Raw genomic sequence first — 26,470 nt, forward strand, 5'->3', positions numbered from 1 at the left:
AACAGCTATAGTCAGCAAAGGACTCGATAGGATTCGGGGACTCGGTTGAAATAAGCAAGCAAGCAAGCTTTCATCTAACCCTGTGGAAATACAGTTGTACGAAAGGTCCTGGACGTACGATGAATCGCGGAAAAACAACACCAAACGGATCACCGCTCGTATTATATATAACCGCTGTATTTCGCCCCACAATCCTTTGCCTTTTGCCAGGATTGCTGTTAGAGAAAAGGAAGTTTTGATTAACAAGAATAACTGATGGATGGCGGTACTGTCGATATTGGCCGAACTTTCTTCGGCGATACTTTTTTCGGATGAACTAACCCAACCAACAATAAAGATCTATAGCTTGTTTAACGTTGGGGTTAAAACAATTCGCGGATTACTATATTCTTGCTGTTAAAATAGTATAATGCGATCGTATCAGATGGAAAGGCGGTACTCTGATGCTAGAAAATAGTTCTCGACAGAAGGAGTGTGTTGAACGTGCCATCGGGTTTAAACATAAGGCACAACACGGAAGAGACAGCAGAGGTCCCAGGTATTTCCATATTGCTTTTATATTACTACAATTTTCTAACCGAGAATCTCGTAGACGCGGGAGCACCAAGCTCTTAGCAGAACTCCTTAACAAAACTGGAAAGTCTCGCGGAATATGACAGCATCCGAGGTGCTCCTTTCGAGAAGGATATACAATGTATCAGCTGCGACGTTCGTACAGATATTGCCTGTTGTAATCCAATAGTTCGGATCCTGTGTGACGTATAGCGTACGTATTGTAAAACTCATGATGCGAACGGAATATGGGTTGGAGACACTCGCAGATCCCTGGGAATTCTGAGATTTATATAGCGTACCTATGTACAGAGGTATTTTCCCTCTTTCACTCTTCCCACGTCAAAAGTCGAATCGAGTCTCATGAAATATTCCATGGAGAGCTACGTGGTAAACAGGATTAATACAACGACGATATTTATTCCATAAATTCTATCGCTCGTTTCACGGAAAAACACGGTAGTTAATCGATCGAACGAACGGATTTTATCTCCGAATGTGAACACGTGTTTTGACGCTTTCGTCAACGAGGACGCCAGGTATCGGCGAGAAAATTTTCTCGTTTCCTTCGATCGAGAAAAAAGAAAATTATCGTGACACAGGATAAAAGCTTCGAGGACTTACAAACAGTCGGGCTCCCGAGAGACGCGAACGCCACGGGATCCTGCGTGTCTGGAAAGTTGAGCGAAAATAAACGAGAGACCTTCGATGTAGGTTGAGGGAATGAGGTTAAGTTCTAGGATACCGGAATCCACGATGGAGGAACAGGTAGAATACAGACTTGGACGAAATTTATGCCTCAGACTTCGTCCAAATTTATGCGTCAGACCTCGATGAAATTTAGCCTTCAAACGGAACGACGTTCGATGTCCTGAGGTGGTCGATTAACAAGTAATGGAATTGTAAAAACAACTTTTAACATTCCGTAATACGTTGCTCGTTGTCGAGTGTATTTTTTACAAAGTATTTCTGGAGAAAAAAGATGTGGAAACATAAACCTATATACTTATCGTACACCTTCTACTCTACATGCTAATACACGCATACCGTGGTAAGTGTGTAAAAACAAAGCTATGCATTTTTTCGTAGTCAAAACGATATCGTTCCATTTACGAACCTTATACCATAGAACGCGTGTATCTTAGTCTGAAAGCATCATAATGTTAGATATAGCATTCAAAGGATCGTCATGGTTTACGACCGAAGTCTCGCGACGCGTGTATAGCATTTCTTAGCGCACAATTTACAATTTCTATCTTCTCCTTCTTTGCGATCTCAAAGTTGTTACACTTGTTTGAGACGCGCGCAATGGATCTCTTGTTGCGCAGAGTTTATTTGAACGTGGTTAACGATCATCCGACAGTCCATAAAATGTATTCTTGTTTCTTATTCTCATTGTCGACAATTCGACGAAATTTACAAATGCACATGTAGGTATCTGCTATGTTTCCTTTTAACGAATGGCAAATCTTTTGAAGCACATAAACATTTAAATAGCTGCTATAAGAACACACGTTCTTCAAATTTGCGGTCGTTTTAACAATTTTTCAGAAAAGTTTGAAGAAGAAGTAAAAGATTATTTTTTTCTTGCTTCCTCGTTTGACGTGCTTCTATTTTGACGAACAGCTAGCTCTCTTCCCCTTCGAGAAAACACAAAAATAGTCGATAGCGGCTTACACACTCAACGTTCGTTTTATTCGCAAACGACACCAGAGGGAAAGTGCAGCAATCACCGATTATCGGTTAATCGAAACTTTCACGATGAAACTGGAAGAACTTATCGAGGAATTGGATCGAAACTCGATCAAAAATATATTTGACAGACGATGTGTTCCTCGGAGTTGGGAATTGACCCGCTCTATTCACCTCGCGAGGCTCGTTGAGAAAAGAGAGGAACTTTCCGTGATTTAATTCATAACGAGCTTATACGACAAGCTTATTATTCGGTTGCTGGATGACGCGTTTCTTCCTCTCGAATTTTTCCTCTCGGGGAGACATTTTCGGACGGTTGATACACGTTATCGGATTAGAGGGCGAGGCAAAGCGAGCTGTCGACATGGACGTGTCGCGCCGAATATATACGTATTATCTGGGAAAAGTGCAGCGGCGGTCTAGTCACCAGGCTGGAAACTAGACGAGAATAAACTGGAGAGCCGTGAAATGGATCACGGCAACAGGGTCAAGTTTTCGCTTGTATCGGGATTCACGGCAAGGTGGAATCGAAACGAGTACCGAGCACCGGGCACCTACCAGTGCAAAGGAAATGATATTTTTAGAATAATCGGAAAAAACGCGGCAGCTGGAGGCAATACACGACGTACGGATGAAACGTACCAGGGACGAGGAAAAACAAGAAAAAAAGTTACGATACAATCGTACAAACAATTTTGATACGAGTATTCGTTTAGAATGGTATTTCCCTTAAATACCATGGCCACCTGTTTAAAAGTAGGAAACTTGTAGGGACAATAGGGTTTTATCGAAACGCTAGAAAGTATCGCGAAATTAATTCAGCTGTAAATCTGGTACATTTGTTCAAGCTGTACAATAACTTCGTTAACGCAGATCTGTTTTAATGAAAAAAGAGAATCTCGATATTCCCAGAGACGATGTCTTTGAACACGTGTCCATTATCCCAACGTAAAATCGATTTATCCATTCTACGTATATACTCTGCATTGAAAGCATTAATCAAACGGAGCACGATTAACAGTCGCGTGTTCCTGCGTGTCGTGCATCTCGGAATGAAGGGAACAGTCGTTTCACCGCGCTACACAATACCGCAACGTGGACACCCAGAAGCTAGGACGTATTCCCGTGGAAAAACCAGCCTGTGTGAAGGTAAATGTCAAGCTGGTATCGGGTAAAGCGACTGGGAATAAAGTAGGAAAAGGGACACGGGAGACAGGGAAAGGGTGCTTTGAAACGGGGCTGCGGGTACAAGGTTAAGTACTGAGATATCGGAACGACTGCGTCGGTAGAAAAGGGACACCGTTTGAATACCAGATGGTGGCCGAGCCGAAGCGAGCGAAAACATCGAACGAAACTGAAATCGCGCATGTTCAAACTGCGGAATTTAACATTCAAATCTTAGACCATGATATAGGGTAAATGTACACAATGCATACGATGATTGTCGATAAAAGAAGGAGGAATAAATAAATAACAAGGAATAAAATAATTGTCATTGTAAATATTTTGTTTTACGATGATATGTAAGTAATTTCCCTTATGCGTTTCTGTGCCATTAATACACGTTTAAAGAATCCGGAAAGCAAGTTCTTCTGATTCATTTTCGATTCGGTATGGAACAGCGAATGGCGACTGAATTGAAATTTCACTTAATCGCTACGATTAACGTTCGAACGTAAAAGGGTGGAACGTTGCTGAAACTTATGCAGACTTGCAAATGCCTTTCGAGCGTAACTGTGTTGAAAGACGACGGGAAGAGCGGTAAATGAAGAAAGTTGCGCAAAGATTGGTGGGTACAAGGAACAGGGCCAATATACAAATTAGTTTAATAACACATTCCATCGATTCGTAATTTACTTCCATCTGTCGATATAGGACACGAATTGCTAATATCTTTCGATGGGAACACCTCGTTGGCTTTCGCTGCGAATTATAACGCGCGACAAACCGTGATATTCAGATTTTGGAGAGAATTCAAGAACGTGATTTGCTCGATTGCAGATATTGCGGCAAGAGTGTCGTGTAACGTACAATAACAAGACTCGTGGAATTAATGCCAGCTGAACTGCACTTTACTGTTTAAAAAGATACAACGGCAATTAAAGCGTTATCGTTACTGCACGTCTTATTCTATACCTTGAAGGTTTATGGGTTAACTAAGTAAAGACTCTGCGTTGTCTTTTACTTAGCAGATGTTTCTGTAAATTGCAAGTCATCTTGTGATAGAAAACGTGCCCTTGGAGGACGATCCTTTTCTATCGTTAAAGTACACATGTACGTATTTACCTTGACAACTATTTTTAAGGGTACCAGGAGATAGAATTATTGCGCGTCACCTGTACTTACGTTGTTGTACCGCTATTTTAATCTCGCCGATAATTCAACGTTAATTTTTGTTAACCGATTCTATCTCTTCTGGCATAAAAACCTTATACCTGACTTGATATAATTTCTTCGAACAATTACGTACAAAAACGTAGGTCTTAGGAAAGAAGAGAAGAGAATAAAAACGAAGCCGAATTCGTATATTTCAATATCGTTAATTCCATATTTCGTACGTATATTTCAATATCGTTAATTCCATACGATTCGATCGGCGAAAGAATTTGCCCGAACCAATTCCCAGACTCGAATGTAATTACCGAATCAGGAATACTTAAAGTTCCCGAACAAGAACGCGAAGACAAAGACATTGAACGGCATGCCGCAATTCTATTATCCTGCCGTGAACAACTGGCACGAGAACTCGCGGCAGCCAGTGAAAACCATAAGACAGTGAATAAACAAGCAAATAGATAGAGAGGGAACCGGATCGATAGAACGGTAACGATGTAAGGAATTCTCGTCGGAGATTTTTGGTTAAGTTGATGCTCGAAGCAAATACGTTTCCAAAGGATAGAGCGGTGCAGCCGCGAATATCGGAATTCACAATACACGTATAGCCGGGTGAACCAAAGTAACCGCGAGAGTGCTTTGAAATGGGTTGCGGGAACAAGGTTGAGTTCTAGGATATCAGAATATACGGCCGAGTAACGGTGCAAAGTACGTGGCACGATGAAATTTATGATACGAACGGGAAGAGCTCTCTTTCTCTCTCTCTCTCTCTTTTTCTTTCTTGCTCTCGTTCAACCGGCGCACTCCGTTCTCCAACGCCTCCGAACAAAATTTTTCGGTCTTCGTTGCATTTCTGCCGTATAAAATCTAGGATCTTTACATGCCACGATCGTAACTTCTTCGTTGAACTGCTCCTCCTCGTCGACGGATATAAATTTGTGCCGGTCGAAACGAGAAAAATCTCGATACTCTTGCTTTCCCGCGAGAATCTCACGAGCAACGCGCCGATCGTCGAGATAATTCATTTTAGAATATAGAAGACGATAACATCGCGCGAGCAAAAATTATCTTTTACGTTCATCCGCGCTTTCATCTGGATCAGAGAGATCCACGCAAAGACAAAGTGTCAAAGTCTTCGACTAATCGAATCATATTCTTCCTGTGAAATACGTTTTCCGATACTTTAGTTGCTGTTGAGCTTTTTTCAGATGCGCTATACATGTTTCTCTTATCTATACGTTTATCTTATTGTATAGTATCAACCTGTACGTTTGCCCCTTAGAATCTATTACCATTGCTCGCATAGTTAAGGTAATTACGAACCGACATATAAATTTGCAAAAAATTATTCGTATAGACGATAACTAGATATTCGTGTATATCTGATACCGGATAATATCAACGTGCCTATTAGAAACCTACTCAGATATCGATTATTTCGAACCGTCTATCTTTCAAGCTTCGAAACGAATAAATATTTCATTCGACATTTATGCGGCAAGATCGAACACATTTATTGCGTAGTCAATACCGAACGCATCAAAATGAATAAATACTTCAATCAGAATGTGTATAATAAGCGTTCGAAAAGTTTCCCTGTTTAAGCGGAAACGCAAAACGAGCTTCCAGTGGAAATGGAATATACGCGTGCGTCGAGAACTCTTCAAAAAAAAAAAAAAAAAAAATGTTGAATCACATGAAACTTTCAAAGCAATCGTTGCATAAGGGCAAACGAAATGATAAATATATGAAAATTAAAAATGTTAATAGATATCAGCGGAAAAGAAATTGTCAAAAATTCATATTGCACGAGTTATAAAGATTTTGATTTATAAAATGAACAACGTAAGAAGATTAAAAGTATTCTTAACCGATTAGCATCGTTGTGCGAGAATGTTACCGAATTAAAAAGCTAAAAGAAAACTATCTTATAGAGAATTAAAGAAATATAAGAAAAGAGAATTAAAGAAAATAAAATATTAAGAAAATATAAAGAAAACTATCGAGTCGTTGATTACCGAATAACAGGCTACACATAAACTTTATAATCGAACTGTTCTTCCCAGAATTACCGTTAATAGACTCGTGTATGTTCGTGAAATGTTCAAACTGTCCATAAAATGACACGGCAAACCCTGCGTTTTCCTAAGATATTCGTGTCTCCGAAAAGAGATTTCCTTCGAACGAACCAACAGTCTCGTGGGAAACAATGGGCAAGTTGCACCAGACAGGTTTTCGGAAGTTCTCCAATAACAGCCAAGTATTCGGTATAAATATTTGACGAACGCCACGTTCGTTATACCAGGCAAGTTCTATTTAAACTCGAACGCGACACAGCCTGCTTCCTGCGGAGCAAAGACCGGAGCAGACTACGGAAATTTCCATTTCAGAATATCATGGTTCTTATTACATATTTGAGTATTTGAGTAGACGCAGACAGCTTGAGACTTTCCAGATAATGTTTGATCCTCGCGGCAACGACGGAATATTTCCTTAGCGTCATGTATTCGTGCGGCTGAAAAGCGTTCGCGATAGTCGAGTTCGAGTAACCAATTATCCTATTAATGACCAACGAAACGACACTCTGAATTAACAAAATCTCCCACTTTATCCTGTCCGTTACTTTTTTCCGCCCCCGTGTAGATCTATTTTCACCCCTCTGAACTTTTCTTCCTGGAAACCCCGTAACTCGTTCCTCTGCGAAATAAAAACCGAGGGATTTCAATCAAAAAGCGTTACTGTACCGAGGTGATCTCATAATCGATTATCCAGCCATTCGCTCGTACGCTTTGATAAAATTAACATACTACTACTACTACTACAAGACGTAGAAAGCGTTTGGACGCTTACGAGCAGTTATGAGTGATAGCTTAAATTCTAAGGAGACGAGGAAAGCGACAACTTTCGTCGGATATTTTGCGGAAGAAAAAGTTCCAAAAGCATCGGTCACGAGTAACGGTGGAACTTTGCACGTGCAATTTTACTCTCACACTCGATTACGTACACGAACGCGCGAATATGCTAGACACATGATAACAATTTCATCGTGGCACCATGTACAGTTCTGTAATTTCAGCGTAGCATAAAATATACGTGATAAAACGTGACGAAAAACGGGAGTCTCGTGAGTGGAGGCAATTATAATTATTTTTACAAGAATTGCTCCACTCACTATCCACTTACTGGACAATTTTGCGCGCGCTGTTCGACTATTATGGACGGGTATTAAAACGCTTTATTTTCGCGAGCCCCGAGAATTATTCGATATGTACCACGCGTTCAAAAGCAACTTACAGCGCGTTTAATGAACGCTTATCCCACCTTCAAGATACTCGAAAATACGCGATACGGATAAAGAAAAAAAAAAAGGTTGGACGTTTGAATGTCCGGAGTGACGGAGTTTGAACGGTAGTTTCAGAGAAGAAAGCTTCGAACTGATTCCGATCCACCGCAGGCCGATTCCGTTGAAACGCGACCAACTTGCAACTATTCGAAAGTATCGATCAACATCTATCAATGGTATCCGAGTACCATTTTGCAGGTTCTACTTACACGATTCCTCGATTATTCAAACACTAGGCATCGCACAGCTCGCGCGCAAGATCAGTAAATTTGATAGAAACTATCCAGTAAAAAAAAAAAAAAACAAAAAAAAAAAAAAAAGGAAAAACAGCGGAACTGCTATCTGGAATTACTGCTTCGTCGAAATAAAAAGCAGGTTTGATTGAAAATGGTCAATTTTATGTAGCTCGGGCACGAAAAATATTTATAGGACATCGATATATAGATTTGTACATATAAAGAATTGTACAAGTACGATATTTTGCTGGCAATGTGATGGAAAAGTTGGAAAAAGCAGTTGAATTATGAAGCAAACAGAGCGAAAAATTGGTAGTCGGTAACTTCAGATGATCGTAACTTCGTAACAAATAAATAAAATTCAAAAACACAAATTCCGCTGGTATCGTACGTCAAATATAATTGACAAAAATATTTCTTAACGTTCCTAGAAAGCGAACTTAGTGTCTTTATAATTCCTTGGAGTCTACGGAATAATGTCCTATAAATATTTTTGGTGCCTGAACGACACAAAAATTCAGCATTCTCTATCATCCTCCTTTTTGTCTGCGAATGAAATACGTAGTTCGTTAATGTTACATTTAAAACTAGCTATTCCGATAGAAATTCGTATAATAAGACAGAGAAAGATTGAAACTTGATAATTTTGGTCTATTTTAGCTAAGACACGTGTTATGATTTTTAATATTGTCCGCTTGCAACGAGACGTTTCTTCCAACTATATGATACACTAGCAAAACGTGATCCCACCGGAGGATACGAAATTACACGCTACGTTTCAAATAACACGTTTCGAATAGCAATAAAAAGTCTACTTTATGCGATTCTTGCTTCCACTCGATGTTTCTTCTGCGAGTAAACCTTTCAGACGAAACAGAACGTATTTATCTCGTCGCTCCGTTTATTAACAACTATTTTCAATTAGTAACGATATATCGAATTAATGTCTGTATTCCTGTATTTCGTGCTGATCTGTATTAACATTTTCTGCAGTTTTTAATCATTTATCGAACAACGAAATTTCTTCGACTAGCAACTTCCAAACTTGCAATCTAACAGATATAAAATTTCGAAAGCTTTCGTTTTACATTTAAGTACAAATCGATTAGCCAAGTAGCATTATTAGTAAGTATTTTTGACCACATAAAACAATTTAAGGAAAGATAGCTAGTACTAGTACGTATAGTACGACGTACCAGTCTTAAAAGGATAACGATTGACAGATCGATTGGTAGAATCTGCGCATGTAAATCGTTTTCCATTGGATTTTCCAAACCTACGTAAAAATTATTGTTAAAAAAAATACACCAACGCTTTAACATCAACGAATATTTTATACAAATTTTTGGTATCGTTACCTTAATGTAATCGTTACCTTCGGTCAACAGGAATCGGTAATCTTCCTTCTTTCCATTTTACATTTGCATTGCGTGCAATGGTAAATACATTTCTATTTATGTATTTTATATGGAATACTTCGCTTCGTATCTAAATACAGCATGATTGGAAAAGAGGAGCAAGCAGCTGAATAAAGCAAAGAAGAGCAGCCAAGGAAGCTTTACTAGTGTTCGTTGTCCTAATCGAGGAGCAAACAATGATCCTCGATTCGATCTGACGGCTTTCTAAAAACGCGTGAACTCCTTTAAAACAATGTTTCCCGACTCTCTGCACGGTGGCGGCGCAACAAGAAGATTGCCGTAAATTGCCGTAACGATCCTCCTTACGACGGCTCGGATGGCTAGTCGTTCTAAAGAGGTGAGCGAAGTACCGCGAATTGGCTCTGGTTCAAGTTGAAACTCGAAACCGACACGACGAAAAATGCACGTGAGGGCGCCGTCGAAACCGTTGATAAACGCTTTGACCGCGTTCGAGAAGAGCGAGCATGATTCTCCAGATGCAGTTCGCCAGATTTCTTTTGCCTCCGTGTGTCTGGCTATTTCTCGTCGAGGCGAACGATCAGAGCAACCGGATTCACTCGTTTATTCGGCTGAATGTTACATATTCCGTGACTAGCCACATTTTTTTAACCGATACATACTGTATTAAGGGAATATTGTAAAAGATAGCGTCGTTTCAAAACGATCGATTTTACTCGAGATATAGGTTTTCTCGTTTTCTAACAGAAAGTTCACGTATCTATGAAACGGAGAAACTGAGATTTAATGGTTGCAGTTTGGCGCTTGCGCTCCTTCTACGCTCGAAGAGAAAGCAAATATGTCAGAAAGCTAACACTACCGGAGGGCAAAGCAAATTAGTTTTTAATGATTGTTGGAATCGATATGTCTGGTGCTGGGAAACTGAAGTTCCACATCGTTATCAAAGTTTCGTCACCACAGAACTAAGGACAAGTACTACTGCGATCCATCCTCGGCAAAGACATGATATCGGTACGGTTGCAGACAAGGTGTCCTCGAAACCAAGAATCAGTTAGATCGGTAACAAACTGAGCAATTTACCTGCTCAACGATGATCACCGAACGATCGTGATTTGTTCCGTAGCGATAACATTTCAATTGCAGTTAAAATAATTGAACAATTTGAGCAATCCGTTCTTAGTGATCTGCTATTCGCGTTAACTCGCCGGGATATCAACTTATTGTCAGACTCATTTTCGCCGACTGGTCTCGAAGATTAAACAGGTTTCCATGCAACGATAACTAAGACTTTAATAATTTAAAGCCACTTCGTTTCTTGAAAAGGCACTTCGCTTACCAACCGGTAGCTGGGATTGATTTTTTCGCGGTCAGAATTGAAATGTCTTTCAAGAAGAACTGTGTTCCCTTCACGGATCGAGGTAACTCTCGACGAAATCGTAAATTCTCGCATTTCGCATGGAAATAAGAGGGGAAACAAAAAAAAAAAAAAAAAAGAATTTAACTCATTCTAGTTCCGGAACCGACAACTTCAGACTTTAGGGAGAAAGTTTTCCATTATGGACCCATAATTTCGACTTTATCGGTATTCGGAAGCGAATCGCAACTCCGGCAAACTGAAAGTGGAATCAAAACCCTAATTTTTCTCCGCTATAAGCTTTATCTTAATCGTGAACTTTTACGGAGAATAGAGAAAACCACTTTGCTGCGTTCTACTTCAACCACGTGCACATACATTGGAGCGATCATCCACGAACGTGTCAGGATCACAGCAAAGAAGCTTGCGATTAGTAAATTCTTTTTTATTGATTTCGTATGCTATGTATCGAGGTAGACCAATACTACTACCATTTAGTACTACATTCGCTAATACTATCGATGAATACCATCAGCGACTTTTGCAAGTCAGAAACCAGACCAACGCGGAGGATACTTTTCGACTTTCGCGAAGCAAAACTTCTGTTTTCGAATAAGAAACACCGCGATTGATTTCACCGTGTAAAGAAAAAGATTTTCTTCGATATGTTTCGACAACCCTCGAGCGAATAACTGTGAGACAGTATGCACCGATAACAACGTTATTTTTCGCGAGCGTAAACGCTGGTTCGCGTTTCATTTCGGTTCGTGTATCGTTCCGAAATTGCTTCAGCGATTACAGAAAATGGATCATTTGCATCGGGGCTGTCGTTATCTTTCAAATTGACAGGAAGTGGAAAAACGAAAAAAAAAAAAGAAAAACTCTTTCGAGAATCGAGTATAACGTTTACAACGGAACGTCGATTATCTAGATATATCGATTGTCTCGACAACTACTATTCAGAACGTCGATTATACGGAAATTGATTCTCTGATTATCGATTATTGGGGCATGTAAATTGGAATTCCAAATCAGCACCAACTGTACACAAACCAATAACAATATACAATCGTAGCAATACAAGATTACGTGCGAACATTTTTCCCCTATCGAAATGATTCGATAATATCACAGATTAAACGTTCGTTAGATAGTCGACTGTTTGTTTCCTTGTACCAGTGCCCGCTCTATCATTAGCCCATGATACAAACGTTTGAATCCTCTGTATCGCAGTATGAGCAATGATAATACCTATTTATTACAAAGCCTACTTATTAGTCCGTTTGATGAGCCGACTTTGTAATATTAGACACAATTTGCAATATCGATAATACAGACAATTTTTGTAAATTAAAAGGAAAGCAAACAGAAGGAGAACGGAAATGTCCATCGATTGTTTTCAGTTACGGAATTGTTCCCGGAAACCGATAATTGACTGTGACACGAGATATTGGCTGGGTAATACGAGTTGATTGACAGAATAATGATATTCTTGTGTCGTCGAAAAATTAGTTTCGTCCGAGCAACGAAATTTTATACCCGTGAAACGAGAAGCGTGGTTGTCATTTTATTAGGAACTGCAATTCCCGTTAAAAAAAAAGCATCGCACCAGACATCCTTGCCACGTGTGGTATTAAGGAGATATTAACGTGTCTCGTATGTAGGCTACATTATCGCTAAAGGAACATTTTTTACATCACTCTTTTCTTTTTTAAATCTTTTTCTACTACATTTAGGATGAAATTTATCTACTAAAACATATTTTATAAAAAATAATGTATTTTAAAGATAGGAATATTCTATTTTGAGCGTAATCTGTTAGAAGAAACACTGTGACTAATTCAGTGATATCAAAATAAGGACCGTTCCGTTGTCTTCAATAACCTTTCGTTTCCATTCTGACGAAACGCTTCTTTCAATTTCATAGACTCGCTCCAATAGCGAAACTTAGCATCCCAGGTCTTTGCAGAAACTTGAGCTTCACAATGATAATGCATGACGTTCGTGGCAAAAAATAAACATAGTTATAATATCACAGTTATCATAGCAATATCGTAGTAATATCATATAAGATATCATAATTATATCACAATTGTAAACACGAAACAGCGTTGTATACCCTTCCTCTGGTAAACGTAAAATGAAGCTTCGAACGAAAACACAAACATCTCCATTGTACACACAGCGTGTTCAAAAAGCAGCGTATCGATGGGCAAAAATAAAAGAGAACCAAATGAATCTTAATGAGCAAAGATTAAATATACCGATGAAAATTTGCGTCGCGGGGGTACGGATGCGCGTGAGTCTGCAAATAATCGACTAATTATCGGGCCGATATATTCTGTTTCACGAACCGCGTAAATTTGAACAGGAAAACGTTAATAAAACAACTAATGCGATTAATCATACGCGCGTAGACCCCCGACACTGTCGACCTAATTCCAGCCACCTCTTTTTCGTTTTTCGATCATGCTCGGCCTGTGTTATTTAACGTCATGGAGAGGACAGTGAGCGTATAAATAACAGGAGGATTTTGTAAAATCGTACGATAAAACATCGTTTTCGTTGCAGTGGAAAAACTTCCTAAACATAGATACGGTTTCTGTGACGAATGTTCCGTACGTTTATCGATGTAACGATCGAGGTACACGCGTTCTATAAAATATCATTTTCAATCAAAGATAATGAAAGACTCGCAAGAAATATTCACAAGAAAGGCGATTAATTCGTGTCAGAGATAAAAAAAAAGTGAACCACTCGACAAATAAATTGAAACGTTAAAATAAATTATCTATATAGAATGTTCGGTACCACGATTGGTCTACTTAGATTATCGATAAATAATATTGTTCGAAACTGAATGCTCGACATGTAAAAAATATTTCCTGATGGATAGAATAGTTATTACATAGCTTGTAACTGGATTTTTTATTCGATTCGTTACATCTCGCAACAAATTACAGTTTTGACCGATGTAACCTGCCATCCATAATTGACGATAAAATTATTACTGCCAATAATAATACTTTAGTAAAAATTAAAGATTCGATATTTCTATGTTTTTTACAATTTTGCATGGAACATTTTCTAACCGTTAATTTACAAATTAATAGCAGCATCGTTTTTACAGAAAGTGTTTGTCTATTAACGTACGCTCGCTAATCACTTTTATCGGAATAATATACGATTTTTCTGTTTCAGTAATACAAATTATACATGTGCTTTGCTTGCCAATCCCACAGCTATAAATCAAGAAAAATAATGATTTGTTGCATGAAACTCTTTTGCTGTTTTTCTACGTTTGTTTGTACGATTGTTTTCACACGACTTTTGTTAGAACACGATTGTTACTTCCTACCGCTTTCGTTTCTCATAACAAAAGAGGAAACGAATGCCCTTTTCTTTTATCGAACAAAGAATAGTGCTTTGAAAGACTACATTGTATTTATAGATTTTCTGATTAACTACATAAGATCCTACGATCTTTAAAAATTTCATTCGTAAAACCTTAAAAACTTTCTTCTTAACGTTATATATCTATTTTGCATAACATACTACAAGGTATTTGCACGTATATCTAACAAATCTAGTTTCTTTCAACTGTCAAATAATAATAATAAAATATCGAAATTTCTTAGCTAATTTCGCAAGATTCCCATACTCGCAAACCTTCATGGATAAAACTTTAAAAACCATCTTTTTAATATTTTATGGATTTACCGTGATTCCTCCTGTTTCTCTTTCTATAAAAAAGATCATAATAAAGCACAGAAATGAGGTTCTGTCGAGACAGGACATTAGCCAAATTAATTGGCAGTCCCCACCGCGTTGACACGGTTCGTTTCTTCGCAAAAACGAAACCAGAGGTTAATAAGCAGTTACGTACCGCCGAAATTGGCATGCGTTCAGCATAAAACTCTAAGGACTCTGCGAAACGAGTACTCGAGTCATCGAGAATACTACGCTTTCGTTGCGATTGGCGTGCTTTCCCCCAAGCATTCTCGAACGCAAATTTCTCCTATTTATAAATTTTTTTCTTCGTTTTTCTTTCCTCTCTTTTTCACCCCGTATCGCGGACATTATCGACTAATTTAACACGTTGACTGCCATGCGTGTTTTCAAAGGAATCTCCATCAGACTACGCGTACAGCAGTACCAAGCGTTCTCTGCTAGGTGCTCCCATCGATATTTTAGTAATGCGAGTCGCTCAAGTGGTGGTCTCAAGAATGATCTTTCGTTTCGTTTGTTCGCAACATTGAAACCACTAGCTGTTGTTGAATATAATGAAGGACAGTGTGGTATAGATTATTGCAACCAAATGATTTCTTATGCCACCATAATTAAAAAAGGAGTCAAATGGTACAGAAAACTTGGCGTTCAATTCCTTCTGGGAATTTCTGTTGTAAACGCTTTGACGGTTTACGAAATTGCAACAAGGAAAAATATAAATATTAGAATATTTAGACAATTATTAGTTGCAAAATTATTAGAGTTGTTTGAAAATACAAAGAATCCTTATCTTCGACGGAGTCAGCGTAATATCGCCGTTCGGAAAAACGATTCCGGAAGAAGCATTAGACACGCATGCAAACTATGTTATGCAAATAAAAGACGTCGAATGAACCGCACAAAGGTACAAAAGAATTTGAAGAAAACAACAACTTATTGTCCAAATTGTCCCGACCAAGTTCAGCTATGCATAGAATGCTTTAAAGTTCTACATTCTAAATAATTTTTTTAATAAACCATTTCCGTATTTTTATGTTATAACAATTCAACAGTTTTATTATTATGGAATATCTGTTCAAATACCTACGACGATCTTTCGGAAGTAGTCAAATAAGCGAGACCCGAATATGAGTTACGCGGCCTGACCAGAAACTTTACTGACACCCGAATGCGGGTCTCGTGGCAGTCAACGTGTTAATACGACGACAACCTGGCGCGTTGTTAATCGAACCGAATGCGATAGTAACCTATGTGACGATTTATGATGTATTATTCACGCGATCACGCATCGTATCGTTTTTTCCCAACGACGATAACGTAATCCAATGGATCCGACAGGATTATTAACGTTTGTAAAATTGCCGATTTACAGTTTTGTTCGAATTCAATGTACCCCGCGATGTGCATTTGCGTCGTGTAGCTCTATCCAGCTGAAGTATTTCCGTTATTGCAAAGAATACGCGAGAATGTACGCGAGAGTGTTTAAAGTTCAGATAAGCAAAATCGTATCTCCTGTACGTATCCACTTTCAAGAAACCGCTATCGCTATATTATGTATTCCGTTCAAATTTCTAACTTTTATTCGACACATTTTCGCGTATTGCTTGAAACAACGAAGATATTTCAGGTGAACGAAGTTGTTGCGACACGCTGTATGCATATTTTACCCTCCAGACAATCGGAAAACCTTTTCCTTTTCTCTTAATTCAAGTTAATCGTACGATATCGATGTCAATCAACGCCTTTCCCCCTATCGACGGTTAAGATTTTCTCAGGATTCACTGGTGTTACGTTATTGGTAAATATGGCACTATTGCGGTCTAATCGACATGGCTCGTTTACCTCATCAAGGAGAAACTAGCAGCTGACACGTAGTTACACGTATACCAGAAATTGGCCAGCGTTCAAGTCAGGACTCGAAACAATATGCCCGGGAACATGGCACGCGAGATCATTCGACGACATGATTAACTTACTCGCGTGTATTTTCGTCGCTGTTCGTTCGGCGAAGTCGAAAGCGACTTCTAGACAAATACGAAGAAATTATCAACCTGTACGCCTGACGACGAGCATTTTATTACCACACTAGGAGGAATAATCGTGCGTTGTGAAAAGAATTAATATCGCAATCCGCAGATAAAGAAGATGAGAGAATGCGATTAACGATAGATTCGTGAAACGAAAGACGCGATGAAAGATGCAACGGTTGTTGATTTAGCAAATTTAGTCATTTCTTTCGAAACGTCTTCTCGCGATCCTGCAAAAGGTCGTCCTCGTTGATTAAACCCAACGCGGAAAATACAATTATCTGGAAAACAATTGCGAAAATTAATTAAAAGCCACTTCGTCGATAAAGCATTATTTTCGTCAAAATTTTAACGTTCTGTAACGTTAATTAAGTTAATTGGACGGCCCCGGCCGAGCCATTTTATCCTCGCGTCTCCGTTTATTGCGAATCGCGCCGCCACGTAAATGAGATCGACTCCTGAAGATACAACTTCGACGGAGGCTTTCGTTAATTTCCAATTAAATCAGCTCCATCCCCTACCTCTTACCCTTCTATCATCGATAGAATAATAATTCCACAACGCCGTCGAGGACGATGAAGGCGATATTCAACGTTTAAACGAGCCACAGCGACAAACTGAACTGCCGACGATTTCCTCGAGTCTTCTATTGTTCCACGCATCTTCTGTTTATACCGTCGGCAAGTCGCTTACGGAAATGGCGACCCCACTGAGCTAACTCGGACAGATTTACGATAACGTTTCGACTTTCCGCGAAATCCTTTCAACCCCTTATAAATTTCCTTTTGCGATCACCGCTGCAGCTTATGGTGGTAAATATACAGAATTTCCAACGACGCCATCTAGTCGTGTGCCATTATGGTTTCCTATGTATGATTTAAATCCGCGAGATATTCTCATAAAAGCATAAACTCGCGGTTCGATAAATTTCAGTACACTATGAATATCATGAATACAATTATGGAAGACACAAGTCAAGTCGCATGTAAAGATGAAATCCTGTATTACCTTTGTATTAACGAGTACGAAGAGCGCACCAAGTTTCGCAAGATATCGTACAATGGAGATATCGCGTAACTATTGTTCTTGGATTAATCGTCCAACTCGGAAAGAAAGGAGAATTATTTAAAAAATTTGCAAATTTATAGATCTGTTACGAGTTCGTTCTAATAAAGGCTGAGCCAAGTGTCGAAAGAATAACCGTAAGAATAAGAAAATTCTTCCGCCGTACATATACGTAATTAGCTTAGATTAAAAGATTATTTCAAATCAATTTCGAATACATCTTCCCAATCATTTTTTTTTCTTTTTCAATGCGACCATAACGTGTAAATCGCGATCTATATTGAAATTTTGTAACGTTAGTAAATTTACTCGATCCTTGAACTATTTCGATAAACAGAGCGATTAAAAATAGGGACGAAATATCGACTATTGGATTCAAAGATCAAAACACAGATGGAAATCTTTATCGACTATCTCGTGGCGTAATGTATCGAATTCTTGATAAGCGATAAGTCGATGTTTAAAAAAAAAAAAAAGAATTGTGACATTTAACGATCCTCGACTTGAAATTGCTGACATTGTTTCTTCTTTTTAAGAATACGCTACTGGGAAAGCATACTCTCACGTTGTAACGGTTAACTGAAATATTTATAATATTGCGGCGTTTTCTATTCACGCGAGTAGAGAGACAATCCTCCGTAAACGCGATAAAACGTTGTAAAAGACTCTTTGAAAGCGCGATACAACATTCCGAGCTCGTCTTACCCTTTCTCGACACAGTCGAAGAAATCCTTTCATCCCTGTTACCTCGGTTCGACTCTCTGTGTTTATTCCGCAGAATGCGGGCATCTAAAACAAAAAGAGAAGAAACTGTTAGCTTCTATCCCATATGAGGCCGTATTGTGCAACAACGAGACGATAAATAACGCAATTCCCTATCGTTTACAGGTTCGTAAAGAGCGAACAACAAAGACGATGATATTCAAATTTTATGTTATTTTTATCCATCCCACTCTAGCTATTTTTCAGCTGAAAACGGCGAAGCAAATCTCTTTATTTTCCTCGCCGTTCCCTGCCCTTCCCGCTGTTCTTATATTCGTTCTCTGAAACGTTTCCGTTAAACAGCAAAGGCGACACTAAGCTTTATTTCGTTCAAATCACAAACGGGCCGTATATCCGCGATATTTGTTATCGAACGCTTGTCACAGCGATCTTTTATTTTTATTCGATCCCCCTCTCGTGAAACACAAAATAACATATACGCTTTAAGCTGTCCCGTTCTTGCGTCCTTTTCTCTGTACACTTGGAGGAATCCGAACGATCAAAGTTGCGAGTTCTTCTCCCCCGTTCCTTTCCCGATAACGGAACGAGACGATTTGTCACTTTCGTTGAAGAAATAGGCCAGCCCGGTACTTTGGCAATTTACAAACGTTGTTTTAAGCTATCCTTAGAATTTGCTTTTAAAACGATTGAAACCTGTAGAGAACGCCAGACGTAGCGTATTAAATGAAATGCTGAAAAATGAAAATTGCTGAAAACGCCACTGTTCGCTCGCAACTCTCGCTTGCCCTTTAATTCTATTACGTTCGACACGGCGTGATTCTAAGTTCGCAGGAAAAATTAAACACAATACGGCAAATACGAGGATACGAACGTTTTCGTGAGCACGCGCTCGCAACGATTAAAAACACTAGTTCTCGTATGAAACTGTTATCGACACAACATACTTATTTCGGTAATTATTATTAGGACCGCCGCGTTCAAATTTCTACAGCTTATTTTCGTCGACAAAGTTTGTAACAAACCGGCGAAACAAAAAAAAAAAAATTGCCGCGCGTTAAACGTCCGCCGTTCAAAATTATTTACTCGCTAATTTTCAACATGGTCGGAAACTAGTCAAAAATAATTACAGCCACGCGAGCAGCAACGCATAGAGGAAAATATCCGTTCTGCGAGCAACAAACGCGCGTGCATACTTCCAGGCAATATTTAGCTCGGCGTCTAATGACTATTTATACAACGATTAAGGTACAAAGTATCCTCTAACCTAACCGCTATCACGACGCCCTCGTCCTACCGAACTCTGTCAAGGCAACAACGACGATATTCAAATTTCATCCAGCTCCCACCCTCCCGCTCCTTCTACCCTCGGTCTCTAGAAAGCTCCAAAACAAATCCTTTTATCCTTCGCGTTCCCTCGACGCTGCGTCTAACCATTCTGTAGGATGTGTTGGAGCAAAAGGAAGCGCTGTTGCATTTCCGTGCCGAGAGAACACTTCGTCAACCGCCGGGAGGAAGCGTACGTACGTATGTTGCGCAACAACACGGTAGATACATCCAAGCAGCAGCGTGTTCCATTGCGATCCGATCCGTTCCGTTCGCGACCACGAGCAGGCAGGCAGAGCGAAATGGCGTGAAAGCCAGACGATATGTAAGTCGAAGGTTACCATTCACCTGCGGCACGCTGGTAAATCACGCATAAACAAAGTACTCGTCGTTGTTTCATCGAACGGTCACTGGATGGTTCAACAGGTACGTTCCTCGGAACGATACGCGCGTTTCGAAACTGGAGGAAGCGGCGAGAAGCAAGTAACGAGAATTAAAAGAAAGGCGAGAAGAAACGAAAGAGGGAAGAAGAGGTTACTTAGTAGCAATGTGCGCGCACACTCGCTGGCCCTTATTCGCCATCTTTTTCTTCAACGATACTGGAACGAAACAAGAGGGGTTGAACATCGAGAGCCTTCAGCGGAACTGGCCCCAGGCCAAGGCATTATTTTTCGAGTGAACGGCAGAGAGAAAAGGAAGGAGAACGATGAAGGTACAAAGCAGGGCGCGTGACAGGCGCGCGCGCGAGAGAGAGAGAGAGGGAGAGAGAGAGGAAAATGCAGGAGACTAGGGTTGGTAGCCCAAATGAATATTTAATTTCTGCATATCTCACCCCGACTAAAGTTTAGCACGACGAAGCAGCCGTCTCTCCCAAGGGGGTGAAAGGAAGCTACGTATCCCTTGTACCCGTGGCGCAACCCCATCTCGTGATATAGGGTAAAGTCCTTGCGGAAATCGTGTGCTCCTTCGTTTCAGTTTAGGAGACCCGTGCACTGCCTATTTTTCTTTATCGCGTGTTTACTTATTTTGCTTTCTTTGTTCTTTGCACGACCACCCTGGTTTCTCTCCTAGTTTACATTTTTTAACCACTTCCTCTAGCTCGCTGTGCTTGTCTTTCGCGCAGTTTCTTTTCCTTATTTTTAACCCGTCTTTCTACCCGTACGCCTTTCTTGCCGATACAGTTTGCGTTTTTACGTCTCTTTCTCCGACAGCTCTTTGGTTCTCTTCCGTTACTCTTTTATAGACGCAGTTTCCACTTTCTTTAATTCTTCATTCTCGTCGCTGCTCACGTACTTTCTCGATTTTTTACTTTCCCCCACTGCCGGCTTTTCCTCTTTTTCGCACATAATTTCTCTTGTCCCATATTTCTCTCTTCACCCTCTCGAAGTTGGCCATTTCTTCGTCCCTTGCTTCTCCCTCTCTCCCACTCGCTCTGGTTTCTTCTTTTTCCATTCCCCTGTCCCCCTCTTGGTCCGGCTTTTAGCTCCCTGTTTCTCCATTCCCACCCCTCCCCCCTCACCCGCACCCTGCACTCGTTCCGTTTCACCATTTCTCTATTTCAAACTCTCCTTATTTTTCCCTACTTTTTTCCCCGCCAACACGAACTTCTTTTTGCACCCCTTTCTTTACCCGCTCCCATTTGTCCACATAGTTCTCCATTCCCTGCTTTTCCTTTTACTCTTTTCCTTTCCTAATTACAGTTTGTTGTTGCCCTATTTTTCTCTTCACTTTCTCCCTCTTCCTCTCCGTCTCGAACCGCAGTTTTCCTACTTCCACCGTCGTATTACGCCTCCGTGTTCTTCCTCCGTTGATGCAAATCTTTCTGCCTGTGCCACCATTCCCTGTTTCAGTTCCCGTCCTCGCCTACTCGTTTCTTGCTTTTCTTCCTCCCTTGTCTCCCATCCTCCACCTTCCATTCACAGCCCGTCCCCTTTCTCCGATTTATACACTTTCTTTCTCGCTCTATACCGATGCCTTTCTCCTCGTATCTGTCCTTTCGGCTTCTTACTTCTCCGTTCGTCTACCCCCTAAACACGGGCAGCTTCTTCGACTGCTACCCTCGGCTCGTTCGACCCTTACCCATTCGCCGCTCCCTTTTCGACTTGCCCTGAAGGCCGGTCGCGGTCCAAGGGCCAATTACGAGGTTCCTTGCGATAGAACGTGGCAATGTCGAGGGCGGAAGAGCGCGATGGGGAGCGAGAAAAAAGGACCAAAGGAGAGGAAAGGTCGGAAGATGAGACGGTGGCAAGATTCGCAAAGATGGAGCTCCCCGCTTTGCCAAGAACCAACGAAAGTGGAGTACAATTGCGAGGGGACGGTCGATTCGAGTAGTCGAAGGTCGGGCAAAGGTACGACGAGAGGACGTTGTTGCTACTGAAATCCGTGGTCTGAGACTCACGCTGTCCGAGTTAAGCTTCGGCTTAGGAAGCTTCGCCCGTTCTCTATCTTCGTTATCGCGATATAGGAACGCTGCGCCGTTTTATAGAAGAAATACGTATTATCTAGTGAACGTGTTTGCTTGCCGTAAGAACGCGTTGGTGCTACTAATGACAAGTGGAACGAGTCATTCTTCTTCGATGAAATATTTCTCTGTTTAACTACTTATTCGTTCGTGCTATTTAATTTATTTATTTCGTTTAAGTTACGCGAAATAACGGTTTCCTTTAACAGATTTCCGATTCAAAGTTGAACCATTAATTACGCGCAGAGAAGCTGTATCGTTACTCTCGGTACCGCGACCACCATAGCGTCGTTTAAAGAAACGCGGTTACGCTGGCGCGCGAAAGCATTTCCTTATAAGATAAATAGCATTTCGTAGAATGAAACGCGTTGACATAACACGCCTGCATGGTCGGGATGAAAAGTGGAAGAAAGATTAAAACGGCGAACGAGCGCATAAAATTTAAACAGGCAGATTGAAACACGAAATATTCTCCGTTCAGTCCCCTTACGTTTGTTCGGAGATTAAATAAAGAAGGGGCGGGGGCAGGGGTGACGAGAGAGCTGGCGAAGCCAGAGAGAATACAAAATATGCATCACCGTGAGACGAAGTTGGGCGATAGATATAAACCAGCAATGGAATTAAAAAGTCCAAAGAAAGAAACACGGAAAAAGGCGAGAAGATAAGATTGGATGAATGGACACACGGGGAATTTTTTTTATGTGTACCTACAGGGAATAACAAAAGTCAGACAAGAAACGAAGAGAAATGATAACGACTTGATCGAGGGTCGATAGAGAATAGTTGCTATGAAAAGAAAACGGCAGATATGCCGAAGTTTAACGAAAATACGACACTGTCAAAGATAATGAAAGTACATATATATGTATGTATACGGGTATTGACTCAAAAAGAAAACAAAATAAGAAATATAAAATCTGAAGGGAAACGATCGTACGTTTCGATCGAAGGTCTCTCGACGTTATGCCATTCGCTGGTCAATCTCGTCGAAACTTTCAGGGAAACGAAACTGTATCTGTATAAACATCGTGTTATACTAAAATGGAAGTGGGGTAAAAATCATCGAGAAGGATTAAAACTTATACCAGGGAAGATGAGAACGTATTTCACTGAAAGCAAGAGAAACGTAGAAGAATCGAAGAATGCCAGTGAAAGGGAAAAAGAGAAAGGAGAAACCCCGTGGTGGGTAATCCGGATTTAGTCGTCTATTCGCTCGAATCCAAGACGATATTAACGGCAACCCGCATACATTCGTTTTTTATCAAAGTCTACGTTAATAATCCAAGATATTGTATCAAAAGTTTCGTGATTCCATTGCGTTTCTTTGTGCAAGACACGTTTCGCTGTATCTTTTACATGACAATGGACACACGAAGTAATATAAAAGATGGAAATGTAAAATATATTGTATAAAACTATCACAAAGAATATAACATTGATATCTAATATAACGTATTACATTCTTGATACTCGAACGAGTCTCTATTCTATTTTAGTTAAAGGATAGTACATTGATCATAGTATTTAAGAAACCCAAGTTCGAGCAATGAAATTTTATGTAAGAGAATGTTCCGAAAAGCAATAAAATCTTTATATCGTATCGTAAAATATTATACTATAGTGTACTAGACAAATTTATATATTACGCTATAAATTTTTATAAATTTATTTTAATATTTCACGTTTAGTATGTTATCAAAATTCGTATATACTATGTTGTATAAAAGTTTATACCTCTATAAAGAGTGAGACATACGTAAGAGGAAGGTAAATTGTTAAATTGCAATTATTAAATTGTTTCAAATTGCTGCATTTACTTATCGATCCTAGATAAGACAAGATAAGAATAAGAGAAAGATAAATAAATATCATCGGACACTGGAACTTACGTAAAAATATTTAAAAAGTATTTTTAAAATACTTCGCGATGACTAAATACAATAAAGGTAACGACGATAATCGATTTCTTATTCGCGAGTGGATCTGCGTGAAAAGCGATAAGCAGCGTAAACTGGCATATTAGAGCAGCGCGTAAATGTCGTCGATCGATAAATCGTTGTTTCTCGGTCAAAAATGCTGACAGTTCCTGTGCTGGCCAGATACAGAAATCTTCCTCGGATATGCCAATCCACGATCATCGATGCCCATGTCGTGTAACATTAAACGCATGAAAACGTGTAACACCGTTATACGACGCGTATGTACGTAAATTTCCAAAGGGCCAGTGAAGTGAAATTCAAATAAAGAATACTAACGGCGAGGCGGTATTCCCAGGTAGCGCGCAAGAGAGACGAGAAGTTAGACAAAAGGAGGTGGGCGGGTTGTAGCAGACTGGAGGAAAGGCGATACGATGGTCGAGAGAAAGTAAAGAAGAAATCTGGTAAAAAGAAGGACAGGGTTAAAAGAAAAAACGCAGGCGGCGAGAGGGAAGAACGAAGAAGAGAAAATGGAGACCGGTAATACTGGCCAAGTCGACCGGTTTAATTCAAGTTGCCGGTGGAATTTAACGTGACCGTAGTACTGCGACTAAAGCCTGTATACTAATCTGTGTAAGCGGACACTTCGAAGGAAGTGACACGAGTATAATCTGAGCACCTGTATCCGCGCGTATGTATGTATCGCAGCGTCACGTATAGATGTGTCTCGGGTACAATGTCTTCTTTCTTTCGGTAACGTAGTCGAACGACGCCAGTCGATAAGACGGAACGTATTCAAAAAGTACGGGAAAAAGGTAAAAGTTGGTAAGAGCGGAGTGGAGTGGCGCGTACCGGATGAAATGAAATCCGAACGAGCAAAAGAGGAACAAAACGACGGGTATATGGTAACTCAAAGAGAGTAAGGGATCGTGGTAAGCAACGGTAAGAACGGCCTAATGAAAATAACTAAAGAGATAGATCCTACGTCCGGCCAAATTACCTTGTAAAGCAAAACCATACGATAAAATTAGTCGAGGAATTAGTATTCCCTAGGAAAAAGATGCATATTTCGTAAAGCTGTCTGACAGGATTATACGCGGAGATAGAGATATCCGGCGAGACCAGGGGCTATATAACCGTACGTTCAATTATAAAAATTATAGAAACGTTCTAAGAAGAAGGAGCGTAATTATCGAGCAAGAAATACAAATAGCTCTGAATAGAGAAAGAGCGTCAAAAGGAAAGAGCTTCTGGAAAAAAAAAAGACGAAGACGAGCAACGATAAGACTCGAGAAGAAATAGAGGAAAGGATGAGAATGGAGAAAAGGTAGAAAGTGGAGCCTAGTAATTCGGACTGAAGCGACCATCTACTTTGAATCCAGGCTACTACCGAAACCGGGCTACTATCTACGGGGAACCATTCTTGTGCTCCTTCGTCCTTTCATCACGATATGCCACTGGCACATCTCCGTCCTCGTCGACGTCGTCGTATTTCCAAGTACCCTAGCTCCCATGAGAAGCCCCGGAAATTGGAATCTTAAATCGATCTAAATCTTCTTTATCGCCGAAGGAGTCAGCGGCCGATCACGGACGAATTTTCTACGGTTCCAGGATTGCCTATATCGTCGCCTGCTACTCGACCTGTAAATTTAACGCCGATTGCGTCCTTCGATCTTTTATTAAAAGGGCTGCTGCAACGTGCGCAACGATTCCTCCGTTGCGTCTGTCAAGCTGCGGGAATTTAAGGAATGCAACGCAAACGTTCTTATAATTCAATTTCCTTGCCGATCGATCGTCGTCCAACGCATCCATTTGCGTTGATTGTCCGCTCGCAGCATAACGAAAAAGTGATTGAATTTATGCAAGCGTTCTAAAACTGTCTCTCGCCATCTAAATTTTCAGCACAAAGTAGGTTAAATCGCTGGAACGATTGGGCCATTCGGAGCGATAATTCGATCGATCTCGATCACAGTCTGTTTTCAAGTTAGACAACGTGATACCAACTTTGGAGAACTTTCACATTTGTACGGGGATATCCAGGCGTTATCCGCCACAGTTATAACAAGTTGATATTTCAATGTATGAGAGGTTTACTTCAGTGATTTTCGCGTTTCATCTGAAATCCCATACTCTGCTATCCAGTAACAGATGTTTACAGTTGCCAATTTGTTTGTAAAAGTGAAAATATACTCCAAAATTTATACTTACGAGGAAGTATCCTCTCTTGAAACTATCTTCGAGTTGGTCTCTCACTACGAGCAAACAAATAATAGTTGAACTTGGCTCGTTATATTCAATTTTGTACGTTTACCTCGGAATAAGAGATATGAAGCGTAAGT

The 26,470-nt window shown here is 40.1% G+C and overlaps 1 protein-coding gene across 3 annotated transcripts in view; it reads right to left on the minus strand.

Moving 5' to 3' along the window:
- The window catches only part of LOC117237772 (insulin-like growth factor-binding protein complex acid labile subunit), a 273,866-nt gene that overhangs the window by 72,003 nt on the left and 175,393 nt on the right, over window positions 1-26,470 (minus strand). For all 3 annotated transcript variants that reach the window (XM_033502099.1, XM_033502097.1, XM_033502098.1), the window contains one exon: window positions 18,414-18,497. In XM_033502099.1, coding sequence (XP_033357990.1) covers window positions 18,414-18,497 — 84 coding nt within the window. The remainder of the gene's footprint in view (window positions 1-18,413; window positions 18,498-26,470) is intronic.

Source organism: Bombus vosnesenskii, unplaced genomic scaffold, assembly GCF_011952255.1.
Source record: "Bombus vosnesenskii isolate JDL3184/JDL3185 unplaced genomic scaffold, Bvos_JDL3184-5_v1.1 scf7180000013398, whole genome shotgun sequence".
NCBI classification, from domain to species: domain Eukaryota; kingdom Metazoa; phylum Arthropoda; class Insecta; order Hymenoptera; family Apidae; genus Bombus; species Bombus vosnesenskii.